The sequence below is a fragment of the Lontra canadensis genome, unplaced genomic scaffold (assembly GCF_010015895.1).
Source record: "Lontra canadensis isolate GAN:19392208 unplaced genomic scaffold, GSC_riverotter_1.0 scaffold16, whole genome shotgun sequence".
NCBI lineage: Eukaryota > Metazoa > Chordata > Mammalia > Carnivora > Mustelidae > Lontra > Lontra canadensis.
In genome coordinates this window covers 18,446,601-18,468,609 of record NW_022631010.1, presented here as the reverse complement: position 1 = coordinate 18,468,609, position 22,009 = coordinate 18,446,601, and the positions used below count along the sequence as shown (strand labels likewise).

The following is a 22,009-nucleotide window of genomic DNA, read 5'->3' as shown; positions in this document are numbered from 1 at the left end:
TGTCCTTTGACTTTTTTCACAATGAACTTGCTAACCTACGTAGTATACACACAGAGTTACATTTTGAGATGAGTAGCGTGAATTAGGTTCTGATAGGTTTTAGATGTTGTTGTGAAGAAAGGCCACTCTTGAAAGAAGACCAGGGATAGCTTCTTTTTTTTTTTTTTTTAATTTTTTGTTTATTTATTTGACAGAGAGAGAGAGATCACAAGTAGGCAGAGAGAGAGGAAGGGAAGCAGGCTCCCCGCCTAGCAGAGAGCCTGATGTGGGGCTTGATCCCAGGACCCTGGGATCATGACCTGAGCCGAAGGCAGAGGCTTTAACCCACTGAGCCACCCAGGTGCCCCCAGGGATAGCTTTTTTAAATATTCAACTTAGAGTCAAGTTAGAAATAAACAAAGATCCGTTTCTTCTCATTTTCTTAACCCGCATATGGATGCCTTAAGTGTATCATTAAAAAAATGCTTTTCTTTAAATGCAGAGTGTTCTCTCTAGAACAGCTTTTCATTTAGGAATATATGGCCCTTGAAGCCCTTGACATAGTACAAGTGGTTTGGCCCCTGAAACCATCACCAGGATGAAAACCTCATTGAGTTTCCTGTGTCCTGAAATACACCTGATGGTTCTTTCCCATAAGATGGCAGATGACAGTTGAATAGGAATTGTTCGTTGCACTTAGAAATATCTCCATGTATATTTTATGTTTTGATGTGGACTTTTCCTGTGTGTGAAAGGCAGTTGCCAGAGTGAATGACCCAGCTGTATGTGATGTTGTCAGGCTCCTCTAACTTGTGACATGATAGTTGCTTTAATTTACACACCATGTTATTGGGATCTTGTTTTCAGTGTTATTAAAACATTACCTATCTGAGGTGAACATTTAGGGGTGATGTGATAGGGTCATCCAAACCTCACATCTGTGAGGGAAAGTATTTGGAAAATTCTTTTTTTTTTTAAAAAATTAAAGATTTAATTTATTTATTTGACAGACAGAGATTACAGGTAGGCAGAGAGGCAGGCAGAGAGAGAGGAGGAAGCAGACCCCCCGCTAAGCAGAGTCCCATGTGGGGCTCGATCCCAGAACACTGGGATTATGACCCGAGCTTAAGGCAGAGGCTTTAACCCACTGAGCCACCCAGGTGCCCCTATTTGGAAAATTCTTGGTGCAACTTGTACTCAATGGTTTACTGAGTTATGGGAATGAAGGGGAAAAAAAAAAAGGAAGAACAGCCTTTTTAAATTAAACTGAGGAAATCCTTGAAGGGAGCCTTATCATATGGGCAGAAAACTTTAAGTTATTAAAACTTTACATATTCTATCTGAGGAATGTCTTCAGAGGTATTGTATATGCCAGTAGCCTTTTATCTTCTTTCATGACCAATGGCTGCGGTATAATTAAAGGAGTATTTTTGTTGCTGTAGTTTTGAGGGTGAAGATGGAAGAGACAGTTAAGTCTATTTTAGAATGCATTGAAGATAAAATTCTTTGTTAAACTTAATACATTATAGTAAAAACAGGAATCCCAATTTAAAATAATTTATTACACTATGAAACTAGAAATTGTTGTGAGACAATACAGGCTTATCCTAAATTAATTAAATTTGTGATGCTCAATAAAATAAGCAGGTGTTCTTAAGTGCCCATTAAAAAAATCTCTGTAATTTTTTCTGATGACGTTGCTCTATTCTGGTGATATTCCAAATGCTGCCATGGTTCACTGAATATTCACATCAAAGTTCCATTATTTGCTTAAGGACAGCTAAATAAAAATCAGCTCCTCCTTTTAATAAGTTTATGTATTTGCCAGTGTCCAGGGTCATGTGCATCATAGTTTCAAAAGTACAATGTAAATAAAGCACAAGAATCGAACATGTATTTGCTTCTCCTACTACACAGATAGAGATATACAGATATATATGTAGTGGTTTGTATATACATATATAGGAGCTCTTTATTGAAGAATTCTGTAGTTACAGGAAAATTCCATATTATAAGTATCCAGATCAGTGAATTTTGGCAAGCTGAACCTACCGTCTAACCTGCACCCATATGAAGGAACAGAATTTACCAGGACTCTGGAAGACCCCCTTGGTGTCTCTCTTCCAGGTGCTACCTGCCATTTCCTTCAAGAGTAACCATTACCCCGACTTCTGAGGGCATGGATTAGGTTTTACAGTCGCCTGTTTTTGTTCTTTGTATAAATGGAATCGTGCAGTATATACTCCTTTGATCTCTCTTCCATTCATTGTCGTGTTCGTGAGATTGATCCACGTTGTTGCCCGTAATTGTGAGTCGTTCATTGTCCCTTGTGTACTGAATTCCATCAGACACCTGTGTCCCAGCTCATTTCTCCCTTCTGATTCTGATGGGCATTTGGGGAGTCCCTTTCTGGGGCTGTTAGTGTTGCTATTGAGTCTCGACTCCGTGTCTTTTAGTGAAGGTACAGATGCATTTCGACTAGGTTTATACCTAAGGGTGGGTGGAGTTGGTGGGTCAGAAGGTGTATATTTTTTCAGTTTTAGCAAATACTGCCAGACAGTTTTCTAAAGAGCCTCTACCAAGTTAGATTCCACCGTCAATGTATGAAGGTGCCAGCTCTGGTTGCTGCAGGTCCCCAGCCACACAAATGGGATTGTCCATTTCTACTTGTAACCATCCGATGGATGCGGAGTTGGGCTACAGAAGGATTTTAGTGTGCACTTCTCAGATGGTTAATGAAGTCAAGCATTTTGATCGCTTGTCTTTTCAAGTATTCTCTTTTGTTACATTTAAAGCATATTTTCAGACTTTTGCTTTGAATCTGGCAAGAGAGAATGTCTGTGAACTCCTTTTCTCTTGAATGTATCTGGAGATGAGAAAATTAGACAATACAGAAATAAAGTAAGCCAGAAAAGTTAGGAGGCAAAGAAAGACAAGAAGAGAAGATGGAAGTAGAATGGATTTCTTCTCATTTGTGTAGCTGGAGTCACAGAGAAACTTTAAATGATAGCTGGATAATAAAAATGTCATCACGCGCAAACTTTTAAGATGGACACATCTCTGAGAGGGTCACATAGTAAAACTGTTACATGATGTTTGTAAGACCGAGCACAGGTCCACTAAGTAATTCAAAGGGGAAAGAAGGAGGTATAACAACTGCATTATGTTGTTTTTATATTTTATATAATGTATAAATAAAAAAGGCACTTTATTATAGTAAAGAGTGCAATTCATAACTAAAATCAAACATGATGTCAGCTTTTATAAAGGAAAAAAACCCACAACAACACTATAGGAAATAGCAGTAGACAAAGCTAAAAACATTTGCCACAGGGAATCATAACTCCTCTTTCTCATTTCATGAGAGCTCATATAGGCCAAACTAAGGAACAACATAGCATATTTATATGACACCATGAAAATTTGCTCTAATCAGTGCAAACCAGGAAAGTAAGATTGCCAACTTGTACACTTTCTTTATTATGAAAAGAGCTTCTATTAAAAAAGATAAGAAAGAGACACATGGGTGGCTCAGTCTATTAACATCTGCCTTCGGCTCAGGTCATGATCCCGGGATCCTGGGATGGAGCCCATGTCGGCATTCCTGCTCAGCAGGGAGCCTGCTTCTCCCTCTGCCCCCCTCATTTGTGCTTGCTCATTCTCTCTCTCTCTCAAATAAAATATTGAAAAGAGATAAAAGATCACAAGCTGATAGAAAAGTGAACAAAGGATATGAGCACAGTTCACAGAAAAAAGTTTCAGATGGTTTCTAATCTATGAAAATATGCTCAACGTCCCTTGAAATACAGTAAATGCAAATACTAAGAATAGTGAAATGAATATATATACAAAAATGGGCACACTGACAAATAGTCATTAAGCTATGTAAATTATACCTCAAAATTCTTAAAAAACCTATCGGATGGGCACAGCTCCGCAATGCTTGACTTCAGAGTACATTGGCAAGGGTAGGAGGCAGCAGGTGCTGGTCCATGTGGTTAGTAGCGTTGATACTGTTGCATTTTTGATGTAGTGTAATTGATTTAACGCATGAACTTCATCTGAGTATTATTTAATCCTGAACATTTTTCTTCTAAATGGACACCCTGCAAAGAGTACTTTAATTGAAAATGGTTTAGTTTTACCCAAAATTTCTTTTAAAAGGACTCAGGTCGGGTTTCCAAAAGGTGTAACAGTCATGATAGCCTGCATGCTTGTGTTCAGTCTGATTATCTGCTGAGTAGTTGATGAGGTAGGAATGTTTCAGCTTTGAGTAGAGAGGAAAGATGCCAAGAGTGGAGTCTATAAAATTAGCCATGTTGTAAAGGGGTTGCTGATTGTTTTGAAAATTGCCAATCATATATAAACAGTGCAGTCATAATAATGCCTGCCATTTGCATTTCTTCACTGGCACCTCTTTGTTGAGTACCATCTGGGTGCAAGACAACGTGCTAGGTGCTGCCTCCATGTGCCATCGTCATGCGTTAGCAGAACTCCTCTCCTTTCACTAAGGATGAAGTTGCTTTACTAATGGTTAACTTGCTGGCTTTATTCTCTCTAATCTGGAAAACGTGGGATGCCAGCTTTAGAACGGGGCAACATCTCTGATGATAAAAATGACCCCTTCTAGAAGACTTGCATCAGGATTAGGACGGACTATACATGAACTATAAGTGTGTGCGGGAAGCCATAATTTTGGGTTTCCCTGAGTGCAGTGACTGGTAACTGGGTGTGTCTCTTGTGGACCTCGGGGGGTAGGCCTCTGCAAGAGATGTTGCCTCCTGTGGGGTGTGGGGCGTCTAAGCCAAGGTGAGCCCCCCAACTTGCAGGTTTGAGTCTCAACCGTTCGAGAGGGCCAAAGACAATAGCTCCTGACAGCTGTGAGGACAGTTGCAGAGACTTCATGAGGACCTTGCCATCCTGTCGTTAGCTCTGCTGTCTGCTGAGGAGACAGAGGCCAAGTGTGGCCCCCAGTAGTCTTGTTAGCCTGAATGTTGAACTGAGCCCAAGAAGATCACCTTGCGGCTGTTGCTTTCATTTGAATAGAAATTGAGAAGTAAATAATAATGAAAAAATGCTATAGTCTCTGAGGAGGACAACTTGGCAATTAAAAAGAAAATCATATATATGACTCACAAATTCCCTTCGAGGAATTTATTGATACAGCTATGTATAAGGTAGGCAACTGGTATAGGATAGTCATTTATAGCATTGCTGGTAAAACAGAAGATTAGAAAAAACCCTGCATTTCCATAAAGAGGGAAGTATTAACATAAATTATGGAATATCCATATCGTGGAATATTGCACAGTGTGTTGGAATTAATGACGTGGATTTATTTGTACTGAATTTTCTCCAAGATATATTATTGAGTGAAAATGGCACTATTCAGAATAGTATTCATGCTGTTTGTTTAAAAAACAACAAAAATATGCTTGCATACACCCGAAAAATTGCAGGTTTATGCAGCATATTGGCTAAGACTGGTTGCCTGTGGGATGGGGAGGGAGGAAGACCCTTTTTTTTTTTTTTTTTTTTTTTTTTTTGAGTCTAGTTGACACACAGTGTTACATTAGTTTCAGCTGTACAACAGAGTGATTCAGCTTCTCTACATGCTATGCTCACCACAAGTGTAGCTACCATCTGTCACCATACAATGCTGTTACATTGTTGACTGTGTGCTCTCATCTCTACCTTTTCTGTGACCCCTTTCTTTTATTTCTGATGACATCCTAGGGAGTACTAGGTCCCTGCCTCTCAGATTATGAGTTCCCAAACACAGTCAGAGCCCCTGTGTGTCCCACCTGGCTCCCTTTGCCTCTCCTGCTCTGTCTGCCTTGTCCCACTTCTAGCCTGATTTTGGTGTTTATTGTTCTTATGTCAATCTTTATACCTTTGCAACATAGATTAAAAAAAAAAAAATGGGTATATAGATTGTGGTGTAGCCATACCATACATGGAGTGTAATCCAGCAGTGAAAATAAATGAGTTTCATTTGCATGTATCAAGGTGGGTAAATCTCAGAAGCCTGGGGTTGAGCAAGATTTATGCTTCTTTTTGAGTTTTTATATTGTGCGTGTTTATAACAGATGAATCCTTTCAGATCTAGGGATTTAGGTTGTGTTTGATTTTGGCAAAATGTCAGTATGTTACATGTTTGTCTTTTTCCTTTGCTTTACTGATTTGTATTGCAAATGTAGGTTTGCTAGGATGCCATGGTTTTGAATATTATGAGATATGTACCCCATCGATTGAAGACATAGTGATGACTGACACTTTTTGGGGAGTGTGGGACAAGACATTTTACCTCTGCTTAATAGTACTTTTTGATAATTATCAATCATGGACAAATCTTTCCTGCAGATAATTGCTGTTTACTAATTGCTGTTCTCTTTTATGGCTTAAATTGTAGATCGCCCTCTTAGACTCCCCCACAGCCTTAAGTATGGAGGAAAAACTTCAGCAGAATGAAGCAAGAGTAAGTGATACCTCAAGTTGTTTGTTTAAATCCTGACTTTTGCTGTTGTTTGGTACTTGCTGTCCAAAACTCATTTTCCTTCTTCATTTCACTTAACCTTTCCTCTGCCACACCACACTTTTAAAGAAGCACGATAGGGGCGCCTGGGTGGCTCGGTCAGTTAAGCGTCTGACTTCAGCTCAGGTAGCGAGATCTCAGCGACCTGGGATCGAGCCAGACCCCTGCCAGCTCTGTGCTAAGCAGAGAGTGCTTCTCTCTCTGCCCCTCCCTGCCCCTTGTGTGCTCTCTCTCTCAAATAAGCAAAATATTAAAAAAATAAATAAAGAAGCACCATAGTCGACTTTTTATATATCTTATCACATTCTCTGTGACTTAATAAATGTTTTGTACAGATAGTTAACTGCAATTGAAATTCACTTGCAGGCAGTGCTGATGAAGCCGCAAGGCTTCTGGGTCCTTCAGAGCAGATGGGGGTGGGGAGTGGGGAGGTGACTAGGGCGAGGGAGGCCATGTTCAGCATTCATGAGGCATTGGTATTTCCCACAGCTTCACTATAGCTGAAGCATGACCACTGTTTAGGGTTTTTTTTTTTTTTTTTTAAATAATTCTTTTACTTTGTTTCTGGTGGGAAGTGCAGCCCTTGGAGAATCTCTGAATAGTCCTGATAGATGCTTACTTTCCCTCAAGCTAGTGAGAGCTGAAGCAGGAAGAGTGAGTGGCAGGGAGTGACTGGCAGAGAGGGCAGCTCTGGAGATGCTGTGGCCCCTGACATTTCATGGGTGACCTGGTTCTATGCTATTTTTGTTTTTGTTTTTTAAAAAAAAAAAACAAAAAACCACTCCTCCATGGAAAGAAAAACAGGCATTGAGAACATTTTTGGAGATTGGAATTTGTTCACTGTGCTGAATGGTTAAAATAGATTGAGAAAGAAAATTGGATTCTGTTGGTAAGCTCTTCAAGACTACACAATATTGAAAATATAAATTGGGTTGTAGTTAGGAACTTGTTGACATTTCCCTAGATAATTATGCTGATGAATTTGCTGATAATAGAGTTAGTAAAAACATTAGTTTCTTAATTCCTATTTTTCTCATGAAATTTTATATTTTATTACTCAAATTCTAATTGAGTGTTTTGAAATGTCCTGATATAGTCTTAAATTGTTTTTTAATAATCGTTTTCAGGAGTACCTAGCAAGTTAATAGAAACCAATAAACATTTTAATTTAAATGTGTTACACATGCTGTGACAGAAATGACTACCTATCTTGTTCATAACAATTTGTAACTTTTAATCTAGTTTTTTGCTGACCTTTTACAATTGTTTGCTATCTGCTTGGCCATAAATCTTATCACCTGATCATTTGTTAGAGGTGGTATCCCACCTCTGTTTTATAAATGAAGATTATTTGCTTTAAATTTAATAGTAAAATCAACTCAAGGCATACTTAACAATTTGTTTAAAGCTAGAATTATTTGATTGAATTTGAAAAGGATTGATAGGCTTGTTGTTTCTTCAGGGAGAACATACCTGCTGGTGAAATGCAGAAGCATTTACAGTTGAATGCTGCGTTTCTTAGATAAATTGCCAGTGAGAATCTGTTAACTGATTATTATCATAAATTGGTAAATTCCATACACTAATCTTTTCTTCTCCTCTAGGGAAAGAAGGCATAAAACTATTCCCTCTCTGAAATCTTCTCCAAAACAAACCCTGATAGCCACGTGGCTTTAACTGCTATCATTAGAGACTGAGGTTGGCGTCACGCAGGGGATGAGAGACCGGAGCATGCGTGCAGCCCCAGGCAGCGAAGCCAGTCTTCGCAAACCATTAAAAACACGCAAAAACCAAAGCTAGAGAGGGTTGGTCCTGTGTGTTGTATTTATTTATTTTTAACCAAGAAGAGGATGGATTTTCACTGTGCTCACTAGTAAAAATGAGGAGATAATGATTTTAACTTAGTCCAGCCCTATGTGGGGGTGAATGGAGTAAAGTGAGTGGCCCCTGAACGACTGGATATAGGTGGGTTAGGGATGTTTTGGTTTTGCTCTTGGGTAAACCATTGCTCCAGTTTCTTCGCTTCCTGTCAGTCACAAAGGCTTTCTGTCAGGGAGGTTTCTGACATGAATGCCCTTTCCAGTTACTGTACTCCGTGGCCTGTGGGCAGGGGCTTCCCTTGGAAGAGAGTGTGCGGCAAGAGTATTAGGCATGCACTTTGGCCTGGTTAAGGAAGCCAACTCCTCAGTGGGAAGAGCAGTAAGTTCAGATAGGACAAGAGTGCGGAAGCAGCAGAGGTGTTAAATTAGGAGAAAGGCTTTCAAAGGACAGAGTGTCTTCTGTCTAATCGTGTCATACCCCCCCCCCCCCCACGCCATTACTCTGTTTTAGCTTCAGGGATATTCCTTTTTACGGGACACATTCTGTTTTTTCTACCTCTCAGTCAGGTACTGTATCACTGGGTTACTTACTAGAATCACATACTGGACCATTTAAAAAGTTTTATGGAACCAGCAGAATATTTTCATTAAATTTGAGAAGCAGTTTCCAACTGTGCTGTGTTCAAAAATTGTGGATGCTTTCTCCCCTGAGTTATAGCAGACTGGGAAGAAGCTGATTTTTATCAAAAGATTTTTGCTTTTGCTAAAAGAGTTAATTAAAAACCTTTTTTTTTAAAGATAGAATGAGATTTATAAACCCTATTAATTAGCTAAAAAAGCAGATTATCTCTTAAAGAAAACTGCAGCACCTAGGGTGATTTAATCACAATATCTAATTAGAAAGAAACATAAATCACTATTTTTTAGACCCTAAAGTATAATCAGGAAAAAAGTAACCGATTTAATGGGACATTGTCATCCTTAAACTTGTCATTTTCAGTTAATATCCAAGGAAGCAGCTTTTATTTAAGTATACCAGGAAAAAGAGTGTTGTAAAACTCTAGGCAACTTGACAAATTTTTTTTCCTGTTCTTTTCTTTGCCTTAATGTAGGTGTAGGACGAGATTAGCTTGTTTGATTTATCTTTGGTGATAGTTCTTTCACAGATTGAAATTGCTATCTAATTAAAAAAATATATCGTACATCCTTCGATAAGCTCTAAGAGTTTGGAAACTTTCTAGAAGAAAATCACAGTAAGTTTCTTATGGAATAGTCTCACATGTCTGTTTTTCCTTTAGGTTCAAGAATTGACCAAGGAATGGACAAATAAGTGGAATGAAACCCAAAATATTTTGAAAGTAAGGACTGTAATACGGTGCCTTAATCTTACTTTCTTGGCTTAAATAGGTAAAACGTTTTTTCTTTCTCTCTCAAATATGGCTATTATGTGCTTTGCTTAAGGTAAGATCAGTGACTTTTGGGGGATTGGGTTTCTGGTTTGATTTTGAAGACAGGTTTTTCCATTTTTGACTCAGCATATATTAAACTCACCTTAATATTCAAGGCCATCCTTGATTTTCAGGGGCGTCCTTCCTGCCTTTGTTAAACCCAATGTGAAAGTGATATGTTAGATCGGGGTGGGGGGGAAATATGTTCCATGGCAATATTGTAGAATGCGCATGCATTAGCATGGCTAGATTTCAGAAATTTCTGGATTAGTAATTTCCTACTGGAATTTTGCCCTGTCTCAGGGGCTAGACAGAGATGGTCTGACTGTTTGACGAGGCTCATGGTGAAACGAGTCACCAGTGGCTTCCAGTTTTCATCCTCAAAATGCTTCAATATATGTATTTCTTCATGTTCCCAGTTTTTGTTAGGTTGGCGGGAAACCTGAGTCATCTGTTGAGGGTCAGCCGTGCCAGGTGTGTTATAAGCTGAATATAAGTTTTGATAGTGTCTGACTTCACGAGAGAAGATGATTCAGAGACAGCTGAATCCTAGCTTTGTTTTTGAGGCCCATTCAGTCAAAACTTCCCGGCAGGAGGGAAGTCTCCTCTACCACTGGCGAGGCTAGAAAGATGAAGGTTAGCTGCATGTCTTGGCAGAACCCTAACTTGGATCCCCTGTACCTGAAAACGGGGCACCCACTGAACTGTGTCATGGGGGCGAGTTAGTTCTGTGTCTGACAACTTTGAGAGGGGTCAGCAGTGGACTGTGTTCAGTTCTCCATGTGCCGTTTACGTGGCCTGGCCTGCTCCGGAGCTTGAAAAGACTTTCTGGTGTGGTGGGAGGTTGTGCTGTGCTGCTCAGCGTGGGTGGGTTGTGGTGTCTGAGAGCTGACACTTCCGGTAACAGAAAGCACGGCCCTGAGTGAGGGTTTCCCAGTCCGCCCTTTCTTTTCTCCCCTCCTGGTTCTGATGATAGTGTCGTATTATTTTGAGGTACTTCCTTGTTATTTCCTGTGTCAAGAGATTTTTGTGTGGAAAACGGAGCCAGGACCTCACTCACATTTCAGGGTAGTCAGATGTGGAATTATGCCCCACCACAAGATGTGGGTAGTTTTCACCCTGCAGCGGCATTAGTTCTCAGAAGCAGTGCCACCACCCCTGACTGTGAAGCCCACGTCGTTTGACCTTTCATGGCACAGTGTACACTTTGCTCAGTAAATTTGCTAAGAGAGAGGAAGGAAATCTGTCCCACTTGAGGAAGAGAGAAACCAAATGGTTAGCTCTGAGAATCACTGCGTGTATGCCAGTCCACACAGGCAGCAGCGCAGCAGTACAGTGAAGACTCGAGCCTCTCCCTTCTGCTGTGTGCAGCCCTGGTCCCTGGAGAAGGGGTTCTATGGCAGCTGCGTGGAGGAATCTGGCCTGAGAGCCGCCATGATGGACCCTTCCGCTCCTTTGTTAGGTTTTTCCTCCTATGATGATCCTGGGCCCTGAAGTTAAGTCGTCCATTCCAATTCCATTATTCATAAATCTCTTTATTTTTATAGTTTTATAACTTTTCAGATGAGAAGAGTGGAAATGTGAGGTGTGTTAGGTGTTAAAGGTTATGAGGAAGGCTGATGATATTTCACATTTTTCCATCTCTTGCTCTTATAAGCCCGTTTTGGATTTCTCTGCTGGTATTTGTGTTTTAAATCTGTAGTGGTTTTCTGCTCACGTTTGATATTTTAAGAGCTGTCTTATTGGAAGACAGTGCCTGAAGCCTGAGGTTTAAAAAAAAAGGCAGCTACTCAAATGCTGTATTTGAAAACATGCTTTGGAAATCGAAGAGGAACGGGCTTGTTATCCGATGGGTTTGTATCTATGTGGTTTATGAAATCCCTTCCCATGTTTCTGTTGTCAGACTCTTCCCTCAGTCAGCTTTTGCTCCAGTAATGCTGTATAGAACCCACTCCAACCCAGTGACTTAAAACAGCATTTTCTCTCCTGCGTGTGCAGGTTGGCTGGGGGTTGGCTGGGCTTGGGTCCAGGCTGTGGGCGGGTTCGTGGTCTGCTCCACATGTCTCTCAGCCTCTTGGACCAGCTGTTGTCCAGGGCATACTCTTCTCATGGTCTTGGCTAAGGTACAGGCAGGCAGGCCTAGTTGTACAAGCACTTTTTAAGTTTCTGTGTGCACCGTGCCTGCTAGCATCACGTTGGCCAAAGCAGGTCACTTGGCTGAACTGAAGATCAAGAGGGAAAGAAGTACACTTCATTCACAATAAAGTGATGCCAGCGGTGTAATTTCCAACCTGCTTTGAGATCAGTGGTTTAATTTACACACGCCCATGGTAAAAGGTGAGCCTTCAAATTCTGGGAACTCGTAGAGAATTTGCACATTTTGTAGAGATCGGCCCAGTGAAACAGTAAATTCCCAGGAGTATGTTCGTTGCCAGGACCCAGTTGTGGACTCTGCCTGTTTGCCAGTTATTGGCCTTTTCAAGCCCCCAGTTCTGAACACCCAAGGAGAGACTTTTGGGGAGAAAAATGAAGAGAGTTAAAATATTTGGGGGATTGAAGGGAGAGGCATGGGCGGATTTGGTGTTTGTTAGTACCACGAGTGTCTGCCTTGTTGCTTTTTCTTGTCCGTGTGTACGCGAGTCATTTCAGAGGAGACACATGGGTATTGTTTCAAGAGAGGACCAAGGAGAGGAGCATAACCCATCTTTTCAGTCATCAGAATGATCTTCTTTGTCAGTATTGAGCCATCTGTGCCGTATGCTTGTATCTCCTCCTTCAGTTATGAGACCCAGGATTAGGCTATCAGCATTCATTACGTGGAGTTGCTTCAGGGGTAAATGGGAGCCCCCTCTCATGCAGGGGTAGGAGTCTCAGTCAGTGTGTAAGGCAGAGGTCCTTAATGGCAGAATTACACATGGAAATCCCTTCATTTCCTTTTCAGTCACTAAATCCTGAGCTCCTGGATGTTCATAAGCCAAGGAGTAACTTTGTTCCCTTCTTTTAATTTGGTCTGTGGCTTCCCTTGCTCTGGATGAGTGATCCAAGGCCCTCTTGTGTGGGGGTGGAGGGAGAGTGGAAGGCAGCCAGCCAGACTGATGTTCTGAGAAGGGATGATGGCTGTTTGCAGCCAGGCTGGGGGCACCATGGTGACAGTGACAGCCTTGGGCTTTGATCTGTGGGACTTGGATCTCAGGCTTCTGTTCCCTTTCTGACTCACTGAGTCATGACACTTAACCCACAGCTGTCACATACCCTGGTTCCTAGCTTAGAAATCGGGGTGGATGGCAACCTCTTCCCTAGATCCAAGTTAATAGACTACAGCATAATACAGTCCTCGGAGTTATTTTGAAAGTGGCTAATGAAGGTACAAAGTATGTTAATCTTAAGGAGGCTGTTCTGGGGCAGTTAGGTAATGAGAGTTTTATTATCCTCCGTGATGTACTCTGTATATCCACTCTCTTGCCTCTTAACTTGCCTTCCTTATTTTCATTAATCTTCATTTCCTAGAAATTAAAGTCTAGACTCCCAGAGGCAGTGGTCTCCTCAGTTCCCTGTTTACTTGGACAGTTCTGCCTGTCCCACGACCCCTGGCATCCCACCCGCCCTGCCAGAATTCCTGTTGGTCCCAGTGCATACTTGTGTGATGGGTCTCTGAGTGTTTCTTGGCCTTTGCCTGTGTTGCTCCACCATTCCAGATGCTTCCTTCCCCTTTCTAGGCCTGTCAGAATCCATGTGTAAGTGCTTTCTCTAGTCAGACTTCTCCCCCTCTCTGTAACTGGAATGATTTTGTTCTTGCGCCTTTATAGCATTCGGTTTTACCTCTGTCACAGCAACCCTCACAATCTGAGGTTGGTTGCCTTGATTTCTCCCTCTGAACAGGAGCAGGGTCTGGGCAAAGACTGTCTCTTTATCATCCTGTGAGCCAGCTTCTGGAACTCAGCTTCTCTACAGAGCAGGCGTGCAGCAAAAACTTAACTGCATTAAAGTAGTATCAAGAAACAAAAACCAAGACCTTTATATTAATTTGCTGGGGTTGTCAGACAAAACCTCACAGACTGGGGTGCTTACACAGCAGAAATTCATTTTCTCAGTTCTGGATACTAGAAGTCTGAGACCACAGTGTTGGCAGGGTTGGTTTCTCCCGAGGCTTCTGTCTTTGGCCTGTAGTTGGTGCCCTTCTGTGTCCTCACGTGGCCTTTTCTCAGTGTGCCTGCACCGCTGGTCACCCCCTGTGTGCTAATCGCCTCTTTTTATAAGGACGTTGGCAGATTGTACCCTAACTGCTTCATTTTAGTGTAATTACCTCTTTAAAGATCCTGTCTTCAAATATAGTTACATTCTGAGGTACTGGGGAATAGGACTTCAACAGCTGAATTTTACGGGGAACGTTCAGCCCCTCATGACCTGGAAGCGTACACAGCTGATGGAGTGGTGGGAGAAATAACACGGGGTGTTGTGCACACAGTGGTCTCGTTCCTACCTCTACCCTCCATCGTATGTTCCTCATTCTTCTTTGAAAGGCTTGTTTGTGAGTGTGTTTTTTTTTTTTTAATCTTTGGAAGGAATGTGCTGTGGCTGCCTTGCTTTAGATTATGGTCCCGTCCTTCATCTGGATCAATTAGATATCTGCCTTTTGAAGTGTGACTCTTGGACCAGCAGCATCTCTGTCATCTGTGAGGTGGTCGGAGCTGCAGGCTCACAGACTCCTCCTCAGAGGCGCTCTGTCAGAATCCAGGATTCCTGGGTCTGCACCATAGTGTTTAAGGAAAGGGGGGAACAGGCTTGGTTTCTTTCCTCTCAGAACTCTTCTCCCCCTTCTCCAGCTCTGCCCTGGGTCATGAGGGATGGACTCCTGGGGCCTGACGGGCTCCTGTGGTAGTCCCTGGGAGATTGGAGCAAGAGAGCTGACCTCTCGTTCTCCAGCTTCTTGTGGCATCCACACGATGCCTCCGGTGCCGTCCTGCCTGGTGATACAGGCCTCACCCCTGTGTCTCTCCTGCCCACGAGTGATGCCCATTCCCGCTGGTGTCAGTTTGAGGGTAGCATCACCATCCCCCATGGCTTTCAAGCTCCTCCTTCAGCCAGTTCCCTGTTTAAAGCCCCTGGGATGTAAGCCGTGAAGTGGCTTCTGTTTCATGGTTTTACCTGGTCTGCTACCAGAGTGCCACATCCCAGTCTCTTGCCATGCTGTGCCAGCCCCAGAGACTCCGTCTGGACTCTTCGTCTCTTTCTCCTCTCTCTCTTTCTAGGCTCTTAGAATGTGGCCCAATATGTTTTTCATCCTGGCTGAATTTGTGTTAAACGGTGATAACTCTCTTGGGTCTTGGAACTTAATGTTGTGATAAATCCAGCAACTAGAAGCCATGGGATCAGTACGTTCCCAAGGCCACAGTATCGGTTCCCCATTTGCATAGCTTCAATATCGTGCCAACTACTCAGTGTTTGAAGTGGTTTATAAAGTGACTACTTGATACCCCTCCCGTGTGCCTTTTGGCTTGGGTTTTTATAAATCCCATATGTTTTACTGCTGATGAATTTTTCCAAGTAACGAGCCCCCAAATGCTTTGTCCGTTCCCACTTTCCTCCCCTCCCCCACCCTACCCTTTACATACCGCTTTGGTTTGTCTTCTCAGTACATGGTTTGATTTCTCTGTTCTTGCATTTCATCAACGAATGAAAAAAAAATGCTCGAAGATATGTTATCTGACTTCCAGATAACTCCTTGAATTCTGTGCTTCAAAATAAATCACAGTTAGTTTGGACCGCAGCATAAAGCTCTCGAGTGCCTGACAGATGGCGTGGCAGAAGGGAGCTCTGACTCTGGGCACGGGCCGTCCACAGCGCCGCCTGCAGCCTGAGAGCGCTCTCTGTTTGACTCCCGCCAGCGCTGGCTACTCTTCCCATTTTGTAATAAATAGGGTCTCCTCCTTCCTGAAAACACACCCTTTGATGACTGGGGGTTTGACTTGCTTTTGTGTTTTCATTGCCCTGCACAGGACATCTGACTGTGACTTGGCACCCGGGAGGGTCGGGGAGGAAGCAGGCTGCCCAGGTGCAGAGGCTGCAACTGGAGACACTTGCCCTTGAAAAGTGAGCTGGTTGTAGAAGTCGAATGAAGGTTGTTGTTGTTGTTTTCAGACATTAATTAAGTGGAGGTTTTTTTTTTTTTTTTTTCTTGCACACACACAGTAAGCAATGTTTCTGAATGTGGGAGATGGAGCATACTTGAGTCTGTGTGATGGTGGGATCCTAATGCAGATAATTTAAGTTTAAATCGTACCAGTGTCTTAATATTTCATCTCTGGGGAAGAGAAGAGGCAGGGCACGACAGGCGCATGGCGGAGCTGGGTAACACTTTGATGGAAGAACATGTTTTGCTTTTTCAGAATGTTTTGACTAATAAGAAATGGAGTAAAGTGAAATTGGAATCCTTTCTTGGCATAAGGTTTTCTGACTTGAATTTCATGGATATGCTTACTTTAAACCAGCTGATCTCTGTTTTATGATAGAATCAGTCAACTGAACTTTTGTCTCTGGAAGATTATGGCAACCCATAAAAGATTTTTTTTCCCAGGCTGTCTGTGGTTTTCTATTTCACGGAGCAGACGTGTGTTGGGGAGTATAATGGGTTGGGAAGCAGCACTAATAACTGGGGCTGTTGCTCATCAGATCGAGGCAGGCCTTTGGATTCCCACTGCCCAGGGCACCGAATCCTCTGCTTTCTAGAAAACCTACAAACAAATTATGGGAGAGGTGATGCTTCGTGGCCTTTGTCTCCTTTAGATGTAGTTAATCTTGACCTCTTCTTGGTACAAGAAATGAACCTGAGGGGCAGCTTTAGGATAGAATTTTGTTTATGGACATGGATTTTGCCCAGATTTTGGATTAAGGAGGAGGCATCTCTGTCAATCATGGGTCACCTTCCTTTTTAGCAACTGTTTGGGCATTTGATGGTTCAAAATTCTGACCTCACACAGTGTCACATATTGTTTCTAGCTTATAATAGCATCTAAAAATATAGAGCATTGTCTCTAGGGCTCATTTGGCTATGTGAAGATACTACATCGAGTTTCCAAGTGTTCATACAAGCAGAGACTGGCTGCAGTGGGAGATTTGGAAGTCAGTGCTCTTTCCCCTTTGGTTTTCATTGTGAGAAGAGAGTCGGTCCGGCTGAGCACCTGCTTACTAGTGCCATCCATGGTGGGTCATGCCTTTATGATCTTAGTAACTGCTGTGTGAGTTTCATTTTTGTAAGTTTTAAAAACTTTATTTTCAAACTTTTGAAAGCTTTTTGGTAAAGATGGGATGAGAGGTAGTGCGCATTTTTTTGTTTGGACATACCAATATCCTAATAAATTCGGATTACTGCCTGCGTCGATAAAGAATTTCTAAGTGTTACTATGAATTTAAGAATACCCTCCCTGTAATGGCTTGCCCAGCTTGACTCATTTTCTCTCTTCCATCCATCTATCCGCCACCTTTTTATCCATCCATCCATTCTTGACCTCTCCTCTCTCCCTCCCTCGTTCAGTAAACTTATGTTTATTGAGAACATTTTCTGTATTAGGCATAGTTCTAGACGTCGGGTATAGCCAATGAACCAACCAAAAAAAAAAAAAAAATCCTTGCCCTCATGGAGATGATTATATCCTAGTGCTAGAAGACTTTTTCCCCCAATCGTGCATTCTTTGGTAAGTTCCCATAACCTCTCTTTTCCTTTTAAAAATAGATTTTTGGGAACACCTGGATAGCTCAGTCAGTTAAGTGTCTGACTCTTGGTTTGGGCACAGGTCGTTGTCTCACAATTGTGGGATGGAGCCCCACATCAGGCCTTGTGCTCAATGTGGTCTGCTTCTGATTCTCTCTCTCCCTCTCTCTCTCACTCAAATAAATACCGTCCTTAAGAAAATAGATTGTTGACAAAACAATATAGTCCCTTCCTCTGATGTGCGATGTTTGAGGCTTCAGATTATGTAAACTACATGTCTTACTTCTCAGTTTTAGTATTTTATTAAGTTTACTTAAAAAGATAACTTATGCTAAGTGTATTAATATATCTGTCTATATTTATAGTGCTTTGAAAAGCCCCAGAAGCATAGAAAGCTTTTTTTTTTTTTTTTTTTTTAGGGGAAGAGAGAGAGCGTGCATGGGAGACAAGGTAGAGGGAGAAGGAGAGGGAATCTTAAGCAGGCTCCACACTCAGCACATGAGCCCAATGCAGGACTTGATTTTACAACCCTGAGATCATGATCTGAGCTGATATCCAGATTTGGGCACTTCACCAACTGAGCCACTCACCTAGAAAGCATTTGTAACATTGATATCCATTAGGATGTAAACTCCATGAGGATATAGTTTCTGTTTCTTTTGCTCCTGAACAGATTTGAACGCTGAATAAATGGAAGGCTAGAATGGCCGCATGTGGGGATATGTCATTAGAGAAGTTGTTATGAATGAGTTCATCAATGTAGGCTCATCGTTCCTGTTGTTAGGTTATAAACTCCCGAGGTCAGGGAACATGTTTGTTCATTTTTGTATCTCTCATAAATTCTAGTGCTTTATATACTAGTTTTTTTATAACTAGGAAGTGTTCTGCGAATAATGGTTGAACTTGGTCAATTGTGTTCTCCCATTTCTGAGAATGTTTCAGGACAAGTTGGAGGACTTTTGCTGCATAACAATCTTCCCTAAAACCTAGTGGCTTTAATAGACTTAATATTTTCCATGATTTCGTGATACAGGCTGGCTCATCGGATTCCCAGGATGGTCGAGAATGGCTTCACTCACATGGCTGGTAGTTGGCTCGATGTCACCCGTGCATGATCTGGCCTCGTTTCTCTCATCTTGGGCTCATTGATATGGTGATCTCTTGACAGGCTGAGACCCAGTATCGAAGCATTTTTCAAACCTTCACTTGTACTTCATTTGATAATGTCTCCTTGGCCAAAGCTACTCATGTGGCTAAAACCAGGGTTAGGTATGAGGGAATTACACAACAGCATGACCTCAGGGTGAGCGGTGATTCTTTCCATTTTTGCAGAAAAACGTGACCACAAGCATCTTTTTTCTCTGTTCTCATTCCTTGTCCCCTTGCCTTACCATCCAGTGACAGTGATTTGCAATAGAGTGTGTACGTGTGAGCATGTATTCCTGTGTTTCTGTAGAGGATGGTATGGAGAAGAGAGAGGATTTGGGATAGGGGTTGCAATAAAGATGAATTGAGAGAGTGTTGTAAGAACTTGTGTCTCCTCCACTCTAATCTGCAGACTAATGTGGATGACTTCGTGTTTGAACAAAGGTCACCTACAAAAGCCCCATGTGCAGAGCCCTTTATCTTTTTTAGTGCATTCACGTGTACTATCTCCTTGGTTCTTTCTTGATCTGAAGGAAGAGGAAAAAGATGTGATTGCACTTGACTTGGTATGAAGTTGTTAATTTGTCAGCCTCTCATGGAAGTTAGACTCTGGCTGTTAATTTCCATCAGACTGTGTGTTCTGCCTTTCCCAAAGTTCTGCTCTTGCAACTGTTTGTTAAGACTAACGGCAGAGTAATACAGTTCATTGTTCTCTGAAATTGGGACTCAATAATTAATGGGGGGACCACTGTCAACACTACAGCACTGGAGGTTGACTGAAGAACTTGGCAGGGTCAGAGGCTAAGCGAGCAGTTCCCAGAACCAGGTCCCATGCCGTTAATAATGCCGAGGCTACCATATTTTCCGTGGCCGTTTTCATCTTGAAGGAACTGCGCATAAATAAAGGCAATACAAGTACATGTTGGTTCTTACTTTTGAATAACGTTTCTGGAGCAAAAGGCTCAGAAATAAGTCAAATGCACCCTGTTAAATGTTGGAACCATGCGATAAATTATTTTGAATACATAAGGGATTTTCCTTCTGATCTTTGGCAGTGAAGCATGTGTGCTGACGGGCTCTTACTGCATATTTATTGCCACGGTCAGGGAGGAAAAGATTGCCTGGTCACATGAAAGTGTGCTTTATGTGCACCTGAGCTCACTGGGTGTGCTGAAGTGCAGGAACTTGGTTTTGTTGGCAGGGGTCTTAAAAAGGGACCATGTCATGGTACAGATCAGTTTATTGTTCACGTCACCCAGGAGCACATCTAACTCATCTTGGATGAGTTCTAGCCATTGTGGGTTTGGAGAGGAGTGTGTGATGGGGAGGGGAAGGGAAGGGTGTGGAGTGAGGAGATGGCTCGCAGCCTGCCTCACCGAGAGAGTTTTGCCAGCGCACTCTTCTGACCTGGGTCATGTTGACCTCTCTGATTCCCAGAACCTCACTGTGAGATGCTGCCAGTAATCACACCTGTCACGTAAGGTGACAGATGAACACTTATGGGATGTCTACAGTGCTGTCCAGCACATAGTTAGCAGTGTAACATTGCAGTAATGTTAACCATTTTTTATTTATTTGGTTTTCTGGGAATCCGTCCTCTTATATGTAAAAGTACCAGTAACAGATAGCCTCCCAACTGGGCAGAAAAAAAAAAAATTAACCTCTACAGAAGCTTTCAAAAGTGTATAGTTTTATGTGGTTACAATGTGGCATTACTTCTAAGACATTTTATGGTGTAGCATTTTATGTTTGTTTATTTCAAGTAGTAGGAAATCCAGTTCCAAACTTGCTTAAATGGTAAAGGGGTTTATTAATTCACAGAAGAGTAATGGTCTGGAGGTAGCATGTGATTTAGGCATGGTTTCATCAAGGCACTGGCTCTGGTTCTCTGGGATTGTTCTTGGTTCTGCCTTTTTGTTGTAATGACTTCATCCTCACACATTCTGGTCTTGGAATGGCAAAGCAATAGTAGTATTTACAGCTTTATATCTACCTGCCACACCATCTAAATTCGAGGGTTCTGGGTTTGAGAGTCCCCAATAGAATTTTGAGCTTTGCCCTGAATGGTACGTTTTTTAACCAACCGTTGGGGCCAGGGAGATACCCTCTGCGGACTGGCCTTGGCTTGTCAAGCCAAATCAATCACTTTAATAAGGGAATTGGTTGAGATGAACCAGGGCCTACCTTGGGAGCTGCAGTGAGGTCGAGACGTAGCTGCTGTGCACTGTGCAGTGGGGGGAGTGGGTGAGTCTTGGTGAAGCCTAGGGTGTCATGTACTGGGGTGTAAGATATCTTCAGTGCAAATGAGATGCAAAATAGCTGAAACTTTTTTTTTTTTTCTTAAGAAAAAATGTTTTTGAATACTTTCTTTATGACTCAGAAGTCCTATATTCAGCTGGAAAATTATGTGAAAGGGCCAGTTGAGTATCTGTACTGTGGTGTGAAGATTTTATAGGAGAGAAACTGCTCTTTTCTGGTGTTAGAATAGAATGATGGCACACAACACATTCCCTGTATTCAAACGCATTTTCCTGTTCTCCTTTAGATTGATTACTTTATTTAAAATGAGCCCTCAATGTGGGTGTGTTCTCCTCTCCAGCTTTTCATATGTAGTGTTGAATTTAGCTTAATTTCCAGTTGACCCCTTTGGCTTGATGTTTCCCAGCCCAGTCTACCTAGCAACAGTTACTATGAGCAGGGAGCTGGCATTGCCCTCCATCTGTAATACAGCAGCAGGTTTTAAGAGATTACTTTTGCTTAGCATCCTGCTTGATTTTTTGCTTTGCATTATTTAAGGATGACCGCATTTTCTCTTAACTCCAGGCAGCAGAGTGATTTTTTTTTTTTTTAAGCAAAAGTGATGGTTTTAAGAAGTACGTATTTGGGGGGTTCCTGAGTGGCTCAGTTGGTCAAGCGCCAGCCTTTGGCTCAGGTCATGATCACAGGGTCCTGGGATCAAGTCCCACATTGGGCTCTCTGCTCAGCAGAGAGTCTGCTTCTTCCCCCCAACCCTGCCTGTCCCTCCCTCTGCTTGTGCTCTTTCTCTCTGTTAAATAAATAAAATCCTTAAAAAAAAGCATGTATTTGTAAGACAGTATAATTAGCAAGTGGGCATCTACTGAGCAAGAAATATGGACCTAGGTGGCATGGAGATATTTATTACCAGGATATTCTGTTACTTGCAAGGGAGAGGAGATGGCTATACGTTTCTAATATCTCATGTACTACTCTCTAGCACCAGCTTTGCCAGCTACATACAGCTTTCCTGAGCAGGTGGTCTAGGTCTCCTAGATGAGAGGAGTTCGTTTCCAGTAGTTGTGATTTCCCCTTGAAAGAACGTAACAACACAGGCCTCGCTGAATGGGGTCATTTC

General features: G+C 42.1%; 1 protein-coding gene across 5 annotated transcripts in view; it reads left to right on the top strand.

The window, feature by feature from the left end:
• KIF16B (kinesin family member 16B) overlaps positions 1-22,009 on the top strand; it is a 281,414-nt gene that overhangs the window by 55,275 nt on the left and 204,130 nt on the right. For all 5 annotated transcript variants that reach the window (XM_032859219.1, XM_032859217.1, XM_032859216.1 and 2 more), the window contains exons 11-12: positions 6,392-6,457; positions 9,633-9,692. In XM_032859219.1, the coding sequence (XP_032715110.1) occupies positions 6,392-6,457; positions 9,633-9,692 (126 nt within the window). The remainder of the gene's footprint in view (positions 1-6,391; positions 6,458-9,632; positions 9,693-22,009) is intronic.